Below are 12618 nucleotides of genomic sequence, written 5' to 3'. Positions count from 1 at the left end.
CCTCTCCCTCTCCCTTCCTCTCTGACATCAAAAACAGTTTTTTTAAAAAGGGCAGCCTGCCCTGGCCATTATGGCTCAGTGGTTGGAGCTTCTGCCGGTGCACCAAAGGGTCTCCAGTTCAATTCCTAGTCAAGGGTGCATACTCCTGTTTCAGATTCAATCCCCAGGCCCAGTTGGCACACACGCAGGATGCAAACAATCAATGTGTCTGTCTCACATCAATGTATCTCTCTCTCTTCCCCCTTCCCTGCCTTCTACCCTCTCAAAAAATCAATAGAAAAAAATATCCTTGGGTGAGGGTTTAAAAAAAAAGGTGTCCTACAATTCAGTTTAATTGTAACACTAATTACCCAGAGTTAGCATCAGATCCCACAGGTGAGGGGCTCAGCCCCACAAGAGTATCCCCCCCCCACCCCCCCACCCCCATCCCTCCTACCCCCTGCTTCAGACGCCAGTTGCAAGCCCCTGGGTTGCCACCTGTACTCCTGACCGACCGACCGGCTATAACCAGGGGCTTCCATATCCGATCACTTGCTAGAACGGCTCCTAGAACTCAGGACCCTGCTTTCCTCCTATTACTGATTCATTAGTTGGGATGCAAACGCACAGGTGCGTAGGCGGGGTCTGGGCGGGTCCCTAGCACTGAAGCCTCTATGCTGGGGAGTTGGGGTGCTGACTGACTCCCATGGCTTTGGGGTTTGTAATGGAGATTTCGTTATGTAAGCAGGAGTGATGAAATCATTGGCAATTGGTGGTTCCACTCAATGTCCAGCCCCTCTCACCTCTCTGGAGGTCCGGGGTGGGGCCCGCAAGTTCCACCTCTCCATCCATGCCCTGGTCTTCCTGGCCACCAGCCCCCATCCTGAAGCTCTGGGGGCCCCAGTGCTCCCAGTCATCTCATCAGCATATAACGGGCATGTCTCTCAGGGGATTCCAGGGGCTTTAGGATTCCACCTATGAGTGAGGTCATATGGCATTTGCCTTTCTCTGATTGGCTTACTTCACTGAGCATAATACTCCCCATGTTCATCAATGTGGTCACAAAGGGTAAGATTTCCTTTTTTACTGCTGCATAGTATTCCATGGTGTAAATGTACCATAGTTTTTTTTATCCACTCATCTACTGATGGGCACTTGGGCTGTTTCCAGATCTTAGCTATGTATAAATAACGCGGCTATGTGTCTGGCACAAGATATCCAATAAAATAAGTGGCAAAAAAAAAGGTGAATTTTATAGTATGTGAATTATACCTCAAATATATATCAGGAGCTGAAAGAGCTAGAAGGGCCCTAGCTGGTTTGGCTCAGTGGATAGAGCATTGACCTGTGGACTGAAGGGTTCCGGGTTCGATTCTGGTCAGGGGCACATGGCTGGGTTGCAGGCTCAATCCGCAGTGGAGGATATGCAGGAGGCGGCCGATCAATGTTTCTCTCTCATCACTGATGTTTCTAACCCTCTCCCCCTCTCCCTTCCTCTCTGAAATCAATAAAAATATATATATTTTTAAAAGCTAGAAGGGTCCCTAGGCCTCTTTCATCCTCTCTGTGTCCCTGGCACCTAGCGGTAAATGAGGAAAAGCTCACATTTCATTCTAGGAATGTCTGAATCCAAAGTTCATTCTCTTGCCTCTGCCATACCACGTTGGTATCATGTAGCCTGGTGGCAAGAGGCCACACTAAGTTTGAACTTTATTCTTTTTAAAAAAAAAAAAATATTTTATTGATCTTTTACAGAGAGGAAGGGAGAGGGATAGAGAGAAACATCGATGAGAGAGAAACATCGATCAGCTGCCTCCTGCACATCTCCCACTGGGGATGTGCCTGCAACTCAGGTACATGCCCTTGACCGGAATCGAACCTGGGACCCTTCAGTCCGCAGGCCGATGCTCTATCCACGGAGCCAAACCGGTCAGGACTGAACTTTATTCTTTTGATAATTAAAGGTTTTTGAGGTAGGAAAAGAGGCATAATTCAATTTTTTTTTTGTTTTAGAAATACAATTCTTAGGAGTTTTACATGAAAATTCTCTGTTAGAAGTAATAACAGTGGATAAAAATATTGAGAAAGGTTTTTTTCTGGATTGACTAATAATTTTAGTAGTTTTGTGAAAATATTTTTTTGAGCCCTGGCTGGTGTGGCTCAGTTGGTTGGGCATTGTCTCATGCACTGAAAGTTGCCGGTTCAATTCCCCATCAGGGCACATGCATGGATTGCAGACTTTTTCCCCAGTAGGGGGCGTGCAGGAGGCAGCCGATCTATGTTGTGCTCTCACATCGATGTTTCTCTCTCTCTCCCCCTCTCCCTTCCTCTCTCTCTAAAAATCAAATATAAATATATATAAAAATTTGTGCACTCGGGGAGTCCCTCAGCCCGGCCTGTGCCCTCTCGCAGTCTGGGACCCCTCGGGGGATGTCCACCTGCTGGCCTAAGCTGGCAGTCAGACATCCCTCTGGCAGCCTGGGAGCCCTCGGGGGATGTCCACTTGCCAGCAGGGAGCAGGCCTAAGCTGCAGTCGGACATCCTTAGCGCTGCTGAGGAGGCGGGGAAGGCTCCCGCCACCACCGCTGTACTGGCAGCCATCAGCCTGGCTTGTGGCTGAGCAGAGCTCCCCCTGTGGGAGCACACTGACCACCAGGGGGCAGCTCCTGCATTGAGCGTCTGACCCCTGGTGGTCAGTGTGTGTCATAGTGACCAGTCATTCCCAGTCATTCTGCTGTTAGGGTCAATTTGCATATTACCCTTTTATTATATAGGAGATTTTATATATATATATATATGACTGAAATGTCAGCCTCTCTGGGAACCCCAGAGAGCAGTATAATATTTTTCTCTCATTCCATTTTTTAAAAGTAGTCATGTTAGTGCGATGTTTCTCTCTCTCTCTCTCTCCCCATCCTTTCCACTCTCTCTAAAAATCAATGGAAAGATATCCTCAGGTGAAGATTTTTAAAAATTCAGTTTAATATTGGTACTTACTTTCTCACGTGGTTTATTATTAGAACAAGGGCGGCTTTACCCAGAGGGTGACATGTTAGAGAAAGCTTTTGCCTGAAATCTGCCTTGAAATCCTGCCCGAGTCCATGGGCAGTGGCTTTTGGGGAGATGACTTACCTCCCAAGATAAAGGCTCTTTCAAGCCTTACAGGTCCTGCCTACACTAACTGTGTTCCACCACCTAGACACAATCTAGTCCCTCGTTTTCTGCTTTCCAGGCACAATCATTGACTTCCCATTCAAAATTTTATTTATTTAATTTTATCTTCTAATTACAGTTTACAATAAATAAATAAAATCCATCCCCCCCCCCCATCCACAAAAAAGGGGTATGTCAGTGAATTCTGAGGCTGGTTTCACCGGTGAACACAAGGGAGACGGGGAGAGAGAAGGAGCAGGTGGGCAATGTTTGCCGATGGAAAGTCAGCCTGCCCTGCACGCTGCGCTTCTCCTTTTCCTGCAGTTGCATTTCTCCGCTGTGCAGCACCGCAGGCCTCCTGTGAAATTCTGCTTGGATTTATAGGTGATAAGTGGCTCTAAATAAACACGTACAGTGTTCCAGCCCAGCTCTCAAACCACTGGCCGATGGAGGCGAACAGGGTGGGATGCAGGTAGGGTTACAGCTGTGAGGATGGGAAGCACAGAGTTTACTCTTATATTATTATTAATTAGTGATTGTATTGTTTTCCATATGAACAACAGTAAACTTACTTTTTTTTTTTTTTAAATCCTCACCCGAGGATATTTTTCTATTGAATTTTAGAGAGAATGGAAGAGAGAGGGAAAGACAGAGAGAAACATCAATGTGAGAGAAACACACACATTGATTTGTTGCCTCCCGCACGCACGAGCCCTAACCAGGGCCTGGGCTGGGAAGGAGCCTGCAACTGAGGTACTTGCCCTTGATCAGAATCAAACCCAGGACCCTTCAGTCCACAGGCGGACACTCACTGAGCCAAACTGGCCAGGGCAGGAACCTTAGTATTGTCCCACCCTGTATAAGGAAGATGATTAGATGCTATTAGTCTTTTTTAAAAAAACAACAACTTGTTTTTAATCCTCATCCAATGATATTTTTTCCATTGATCTTTAGAGAGAGATCAATAAAAATCTTATCTAATAAAGAGGGAATATGCAAATTTCCATACGGTGTAATGGTCAAGATGGCTGCGCCCACAGCGGAGGCTGAGTTCCCTTAACTAGCTTTAACGAGCAATTAGCAGGGACCTGAGGCTGCATGGCACTGGGCCAGGGCAGGGGACCTGAGGCTGCGCCCACTGCCTGGAAGGGGCTGGCTGGGTCTGAATCTAGCTCAATGGGGGTGGGGCCGGCTGGGTCTGGGTCTTGTGCAATTTCGAGGTGCACATGGGTGGGCGGGGACTTGACTCTGATTCCCATGGCACGCCCCAGACTCTGACAGGAGGAAGATTTTCATATACATTTTACTAATTTTCTTTCATCTCTGACACTTCTATTATAAAGGGCAAATAGCAATATTAAAATATTTCCTCTAATTATTTCCCTTTTAATGTGCGTGAATTTCGTGCACTGGGTCACTAGTGTGTATATATATAGCGTTGCAGAGAGTTGAAACCCGGCTTCTATCCCATTTCCCTCCCTCCTCCAGAAATGGTCTGTATCCTGTAGTTACTGTCCATCCTTCTCAGCCATGACTTCTGTTCTATGACATACTGATGCTTCCAAAAGCACCATGGTATCTATATTAGCATGACTGAGTCAGTTACATAAATGTTGCCATGTTGCATGTATCTTTCTGCACCTTGTTTTTTGCTCTAGATCAGTGGTTCTCAACCTTGGCTGCACGTTAGAATCACCTGGGAATCTTTTTAAAATCCTGATTTCTGGGCCTCATCCTCCGGAAATCCTGTTTCTTTGTGATGCGGTGGGGCCACAACATTAGTAACAAAGAAACGGAATTTCCGGAGGATGAGGCCCAGAAATCAGGATTTTCAAAAGATTCCCAGGTGATTCTAATGGGCAGCCAAGGTTGAGAACCACTGGTCTAGATGCCAAGCTCAAGATGCAGTCCTATCGGTACAAGTTTACTTTTCTCCATTGGTGCAGTATTGCATTGACTGCCTGTGTTACTCTGTGTCTAACCCCCTACTGGTGGACACTTAGGTTTTCTGGTTTCCACTATTGCAACCAATGTTGCATGAACACCCTAACCCGCCTCCTTGTGAGATGGTAGCTTCTTTGGAAAGACAAGGAGCACCTTCCACAAGAAAGAAAGGGGCCATCGCCAGTTAGCTTTGGGGAAGGGAAGCAAATATTCATAGAGCGCAAGGCACTAGGCCAAGCCCCTTAAGCACATGATCTCAGCCTGGGCCTGGGAGGTACCTGCGGGTCTAATGGTTGGGCAGCCTGGGAAGTTCCAGAAATAGTGACCACCGAAGGGGTCCAGGTACCCACCCTACTTTTTTCAGTTCACGTTGCCCATCTCTCACTTGGCCTTTTTTCAGAAGTTTAAGGCATTTGTACTCCTGGCACATCACCTACGGGTTGTAGGACGTCGGGCAAATTATTCCAACTCTCCGGGCCTCAGAGTTCCTCATCCCTGAAACGGAAATAGCCCCTTTCAATACCCTTTGACGTTGCCGAAAGGGCGAAATGAGGTCGTCTGTGTAAAACACCCAGCACAGCGACAGCAGATCGAACGGGGGTGAGGGATGGGGCGTCTTTCGGTGGTGAGTCTATCTTTGCATCGTGTTGCTTTACCAAAAGCAAAAATGGACCATCACTACCATTTTCCTACCGAAGCTTCATATTCCGAAGTGCGGAACAGAAACCCACGGTTTTTCAACCTGAGGGCAGCGTGGGTCTGTTGGTCTCTCATCTTCTCCCAGTTGTATTGGGAATGTCATACTCTCCTCCCAATACCCACTGAGGGCTGTAAATCCATCCCCCCCTGGGTATGGCTGGAGTGCTGAGCGTATCAGTATTTGTTAAGATCCCAGGGGTACTAGCCTTTTTAAAAAAATATATATTTTATTGATTTTTACAGAGAGGAAGGGAGAGGGATAGAGAGCTAGAAACATTGATGAGAGAGACATATTGACCAGCTGCTTCCCACACGCCCCCTACAGGGGATAGAGCCTGCAACCAAGGTTGATGCCCTTGACCCGAATCGAACCTGGGACCCTTCAGCCTGAGGGCCAATGTTCTATCCACTGAGCCAACTGGTTAGGCCTCCCCCCCCCCTTTTTTTAAACAAATAATTTATTGATTTTTAGAGAGAGAGGCAGGGAGAGAGAGAGAGAGAAACATCGATGAGATAGAATCATCAATCGGCTGCCTCCTGCACGCCCCCTACTGGGGATCGAGCCCACCACCTGTGCATGAACCCTTGACCGGAAATCGAACTGTGACTTCCTGGTGCACGGGACAACGCCCAACCACTGAGCGCACCAGCCAGGGCCAGAAGCATAGCCTCTCAGCTGTCAGGGCCGTGGGATTGTGGACTCTGGGTCAGGCCTGATGCTTGTAAACCCCCCTTCTCCGGGAACACAGAGGGTGGCCAAATGTTCAATTTGAGCCCAAAGAAAATCCAGCGCTGCTTGCAAAATAGTCATGTTTCATTTGTCATTAAAGACAGGCAACCTAACGGACAGAGCTTCAGGAGCAGGTACTGCACGCAGCCAAGTCCACCCGCGAGCATTTGCCACAAATGTATTAAGCCACGTGCAGATAACAGGACTTTCATCCTCCAGCAAGCCTTTCTGGGGGGCTTTGGGACTCACAGATGAGAGTCCACGCCTGAGTGGATTTGGGGCAATGTCAACCCCAGGCTCCCTGAAGGTCGACGGGTCACCTCTTCGTTCTCCTGGGACCATCGTTTTATAACACGGCAGGAATTTTGCCAGCGCGAGAGTTGAGATGGACTCTGATAAAAGCCCACACATGCGGTTTAAGTCGATGAAACAAAAGGTGAGCTGAAATGTTGTCAGAGGAATGCCTGGCAGAGAGCATGTTTTTACACAAACAATCGTTTAAAAATACCCTTTCCCCCGGCTGCTGTGTGACCGTGGTCTTGACTCTTTTTCATGAAGAGTGATTTGAGTTCCATCAGATTCTCTGCTCTGGGAATCTGGCCTGAGAGACACAGGTATTGAGGGCGGAGTCACGTTCCTGGCTAAGAGCCGGGGCGATGGGCCGGGAGCTGGTCGCCTGCAGCTGCCCCAGCCTGGCTTCCCTCTCCCTTATGTTCTGTGAGGTACGCCACCATCTTTCCAGGATGTGAACTTGGTTTCAGTTATTTGCATCCTTACCGGCCCTGGAATTAAACAATGATAAAAAGGCATCTTCCGCCAGGCCAGTGTTGCTCAGTGGTTGAATGTCAACCCGTGAACCAGGAGGTCACCGTTCCATTCCAGTCAAGGGCATATGCCTGGATCACAGGCTCCATCACCAATGGGGGTCATGCTGGAGGCAGCCAGTCAATGATTCTCTCTCATCATTGATGCTTCTATCTCTCTCTCTCGCCCCTTCTCTCTCTAAAAACATATAAAAACGTATTTTTTTAAAAAGCAAATGGAATGAATGAGCAAATGCACAAATGTGAGTTGTTGCGAACAGGTTGGCACGGCTCTACCTGGCTCCCTGCTGACTCACCCGCAGGGGGTGAGGGATCCCTACTCCCCCCCAAGCGCCCCCAGCCGCCCCCCCCCCCCCCCCCCCCGCCTCCTCTCTGCCATGTCTTTCTTCCTCTTCAGGTGACCCCTGCTTTTAACTTTCTACCCCTAGGAGCTGATTGGAGAACCAGATAAACAAAGTGCTCTGAAAACGTGCAATTCAAGGGAGATTGACTGCCATTCAGCTGGGAGCCTGCATATCTGCATATCTTATCTGCCTCCCAGTCAGGGCATGAGAGCAAACCTGTCTTGCTGAAGAATCGAGAAGCTGGAAATGAAGGCGTAACAGAAACTTGGACGCACCACCGCCTCAAACCGGACATCTCCCTTCCGCGGCAGCAGGGGAACCGAAACGACTCCACGGGAAGCTCTGTCTTCCCCCTTCTATGCAAACCCCAAACAACTCCACGGGAAGCTCTGTCTTCCCCCTTCTATGCAAACACCAGTCCGGCCTGATTCCTTTTTTTTTTTTTTTTCATTTTATTTTTAAGTTTTTATTGATTTTGTTGGGGGAAGAGGGGGGAAAGATTGGTTAATATACACAAATAAGTTGTTAACATACACAAATAAGAAGAGCAATATTCACTGAAATCTAAACAAACGCAAGGGCAATCTGTTCTTGCACTCCTGTCTGCAACTATCCTTCCGAACGGAGTGGTTTTTTTTTACTTATGCCCTGGCCTGCCTGCCCTGGCCCCAATGCATGTGGAATTTTAACTTCGCCGTCTCAGCGTCCTCGGCCTTCTCACATTACAGGAGACGATATTTTTCTACCAGGACACAGTTCACAACCCATAAAGGTCCCTGCTTGAGCAAGCATTCCCATTTCTGTGACCTGTCACCCAGACACATGCAAGCCCAGACTGTGTCCCACTTCCAAGTTGTATGGACGGGGTGGATTTCTCACAAGTACAGAAACACACGCAAATGAGCCGGGAGGCATCCTCCCGCGGCAACCAGCCGGCATCTCCCTTTTAATGACAAAAGCAAACAGGTGGGAGCAGCTCTTTTCCCTGAAGCCTTTTTAACGGCTCAGCCTTCCAATGTGTGTCAACAGGGAGGAATGGATTAATTGCCGGCTGCAGCACAAATGCCTGTTTCCTTCCCTTAGTAACACTGTCTCTCTCGGGCTAAGCCCCTTCTTATCGCAGCGGGGACCTGGGATGGTAACCGAAGTTCATGAGTCTGTCTAGTCCAGTTCTGCTAAAGCTTGGCTGCAAGATGAATTGGTCCCAAGGAGCCCCAGGTGGTCGAGGCCTTGGGAAACGATGCCTGGGCTCCCGCCAGGAGCGGCAACTCCTCTCAATCACTTCGTTCTCCTTTCCCCAGCCGGAGCCGGAGCCGGGAACAGGCCAGGCACGGGCCCCAGGAGCTGAGAACCAGCCAAGCCTCAGGCAGGCGAAGGGCAGACGCCCCATGAATCACAGGTGCCGACCGATCGGCGTCTCTGTGGCTCCCACTTCGCTGGGCAGGGAACCTGGACAGTTTTGCCGCCTTCAGTTCCGCGGGTGTCCAGGATGGAGCGGAAGTTTCGCTCTCCGTTCCTCCGAGATGTCTGCCGTCCCTGCAGCAAGCGGCCCACTCCACCCACACCGATCCTCTGAGTCAGGTCCTCCGGGCCGGGCCGGGCCCAGAAACCGCAAGCCGTGCTTCATGGTGTTCCTCTGGGCACCGGCCGCACGGCACGGTTTCTCCAGAGACGTTGGTTCTTGGTGACAGTCTCCCTCCTTAGCTGCTTAGCGAGAGGCTGCAGTCAGGTAAGAGGGGCTCCACGGCTCCCCGGATTCGGCCATCAGAGCGCCCGGGACGCTCCTGGACGCACTCAGGTCCCCCGTGAGCTCGATGCTTGTGCTCCGATTATTATCCGGCTCCTCCGGCTTCTTCTTGCGGAAGCAGCGGTGGATCAAGGCGGAGAAGAAGTTGGGGAAAGACGGGCTGGAGAAATAGTACACCAGAGGGTCCAGCATGCTGTTCATGTAGGTGAAGCTGAGGGTGATGAAGAACGCCAGGTCCACTGAGCGGTAGATGCCGCAGGTCTCTTCCGTCACGTGGTTGTCCATCGTGTGCAGGAGCCAGAAGATTCGGATGCGCACGGCCACGCTGGGCAGGAAGCAGATGACGAAGACGATGGCCACCACCATGATGAAGGTGATGGCCCTCTTGATCTTGGTGTGCCGGTCCATCTGCCGCTGCCGCAGGCTCCAGACGATGCGGATGGAGCAGAACAGGATGATGCCCAGGGGCAGGAAGAACTCCAGGAGGAACATGGCGTCGTGCCAGCGGAAGGTATTGCAGATGCTGAAGCTGCTGCACAGGTAGGCGTCGTGGTTCTTGACCAGCATCTTCTTGTACAGGAGGTGCACCGTCAGGCCGATGGTGAGGGCCCACAGGAAGCAGGAGACGATGGCCGCCTTCCGGTTGGAGATCTTGTTGAGGGCGTGGTGGGGGTGGACCACCCGGAAGTACCTGTCCACGGCCACCACGGTGAGGAAGATGATGCTCCCTTGGCGGTTCATGGCCAGCATGAAGAGCATCAGCCGGCAGGGGACGTCCCCAAACTTCCAGTCCCACTTCCTCATGTAGTTGTCCATCAGGAACGGCAGGCAGATGATCAGGAGGAAGTCGGCCACGGCCAAGTTGAATAGGAAGATCCGGCTGGACTTCCAGGACTTGAGGTGGAAGCAGAAGATCCACAGGGCCAGGCCATTGCCCAGGAGCCCAAACACAAACTCCAGCCCCAACACGGGCGGCAGGACTTTGGCGATGAATTCATCCCGGAACACACAGCAGTTCTTGTTGTCGATGGGCAGAAAGTGAGTCTCCCGGTCGTGTGGGTGGTGCGGCTGCATGAGGGGTGGCGGCCGGCCGGCCGGCTGGCTCTTGGCACAGGGAGCGCCTCACCTAGGCTGTGCTCACGGAGGGAGGTGTGTGTCTGTGTGGAGGATGTGAGCTTCGCCGCCCGCCTTTATGTCACGTCGGGGTGTTGAAATAGATGACTGAATGGTTACCAGGAAACTACGAAATCGCTAAAAAAAAAAAAAAAAAAAAAAAAAAAAGCCGGCAAGGCTCTTAGGCAACCGGCTGTTTGCATAAATAAGTAATAAAAATCCCCTGGGCCGACAGGAACCCACAAAACGTTCTAAATGTAAAGGATGGGTTTGGGCAAGCCGCCCGTCGTGGGGAGTGACGGAGCCGCACAGGGCATCCCTCTGCAAGCCTGTCTGCTGCCTGCTCAGTGCGGGAGACGGATTCCCTGCCGTGGGGTCGGCTCACGCCCATAGCGACAACGACTCACTGGGCTAAGCAGCCTGGTTTTCCAGAAACATTAAGAACAGGGAGGCACTGTTCGCAGGCACGTGGGTTAGGGAGCAGCAGGTGTGTGGTATCTTTTGGAGACGCCGAGAACACAGTCATTGTCTATTTCACGAGGACACGTGACGTGGGTGTTATGTCCCCCAGGCCCATCTTCTCGGCCCAAGCAATGGGTTGGCTTCTCCAGAACTCTGCAATGAATTTCTACTTTTGCAAAAGAAAAGAAAAAAAAAAAAGCAACTTGAGAGCAGCATAAAATTTCCTAAGACAGTGGGAGCCTTGCCAGGGATATGTTACAACCAGCCGAGGTTTTTTGTTCGTGTTAGATTTTGATACGCTTTCCTGCTCAAGTGATTTATGTCGAAGTACGTGATTTTTTAAAACATTAGCAAGCTTTGTTTGTGAGAGCAGTTTGAGCTTCTCAGCCAAATCGAGCAGAAAGTGCAGGGAGTTCCTGTGTACCCCCGTCTCCCCCGCTTAGCATGTGATATTTTAAAAGCCCCCTCTTTTTTTTTTTTTTTTAATAATTGAACTCAGAGTGACAGGACCTAAGAGGACTTTGAACTCTTGCTTCGAAGCCGGTCACCGTTTCACGCGTCATTTCTTTGCTTTTCGGTATAATTGGGTGTAAGGCTGCAGAACATTTCTACCCGTGACATTTGGGTCTGTCAACTTCTTGCTTTGCTACAAGTTTCTAAATTGCTTCTACTTGGAGTTAGAAATAGGAAAGTTGCCCAGCTGGTGGTGGCTCAGGGGTTAAGCATTGACCTATGAACCAGGAGGTCACGGTTTGATTTCCAGTCAGAACACAGGCCTGGGTTGCAGGCTCAATCCCCAGTGTGGGGCGTGCAGGAGGCAGTCAATCAATGATATATATATATATATATATATATATATATATATATATATATATAAAAATAGGAAAGTTGTTTTTTCAGTTGCACGCCCAGGTTCAATAGTAGAGGTTGGTAGACTCTCGATAGTGGATTAGTCAGGATGATCTAATACTAGACTCCCAGGAACCAGACACACTTGATGATGAAGACGATGATAAAGGTGATGTTTGCACCAATGTTACTGGGAGCTTCCAATGTGTCAGACCCCACGCTCGGTGCCTTAAATACACTCTCTTGTCTTATCTCACCTGCGGTGCGGAAGGTAGGGACTATTACTGACTCAGGTTTCAAAATGAGGAAAGTGTGGCTCAGAGAGGTTGGTCATGTATTCAAGGCTACCCAGCCAATAAGAGCAGAGCGTGGGCCCTGGCTGGTTTGGCTCAGTGGATAGAGCGTCGGACTGAGGGGTCCTGGGTTCCATTCCGGTCAAGGGCACATGCCCAGGTTGTGGGCTCCATCCCCAGTGGAGGGCATGCATGAGGCAGCCGATCAATGATTCTCTCTCATCATTGATGTTTCTCTCTCCCTCTCTGAAATCAATAAAAATATATTTAAAGAAAAAAGAAAAGAGCAGAGGGTGGGTGTGGATCGGCCCTGGCATCGAAGCCTGTGTCCTGACCATAGCACACGCTGCCTCGTCCGCGAGGCTGCGCTGGACTGAGGTTGCGTTCGCTGTGTTGGCGTCTTAGTCTCCCGGGAAATGATTGGCATTTGCTTCCCGGCCTTGCTGCCTGTGGCCATCCCAGATGTGGACTTGTCAGTGAT

At 50.0% G+C, this 12618-nt stretch overlaps 1 protein-coding gene across 1 annotated transcript; it reads right to left on the bottom strand.

Annotated features, from left to right (window-relative positions):
- Nucleotides 1–8292: 8292 nt before the first annotated feature.
- On the bottom strand, nucleotides 8293–10602 carry HCAR2 (hydroxycarboxylic acid receptor 2). The gene has a single exon (XM_036354103.1). The coding sequence runs from the start codon at nucleotides 10492–10494 to the stop codon at nucleotides 9382–9384; it is 1113 nt and encodes a 370-aa protein (XP_036209996.1). The 5' UTR covers nucleotides 10495–10602; the 3' UTR covers nucleotides 8293–9381.
- Between the last annotated feature and the right edge of the window lie 2016 nt (nucleotides 10603–12618).

This window comes from Myotis myotis, unplaced genomic scaffold (genome assembly GCF_014108235.1).
Source record: "Myotis myotis isolate mMyoMyo1 unplaced genomic scaffold, mMyoMyo1.p scaffold_m19_p_20, whole genome shotgun sequence".
Taxonomy (NCBI): Eukaryota; Metazoa; Chordata; class Mammalia; order Chiroptera; family Vespertilionidae; genus Myotis; species Myotis myotis.
The sequence above is the reverse complement of the archived record's forward strand: the minus strand, read 5'-3'. Positions and strand labels throughout refer to the sequence as shown.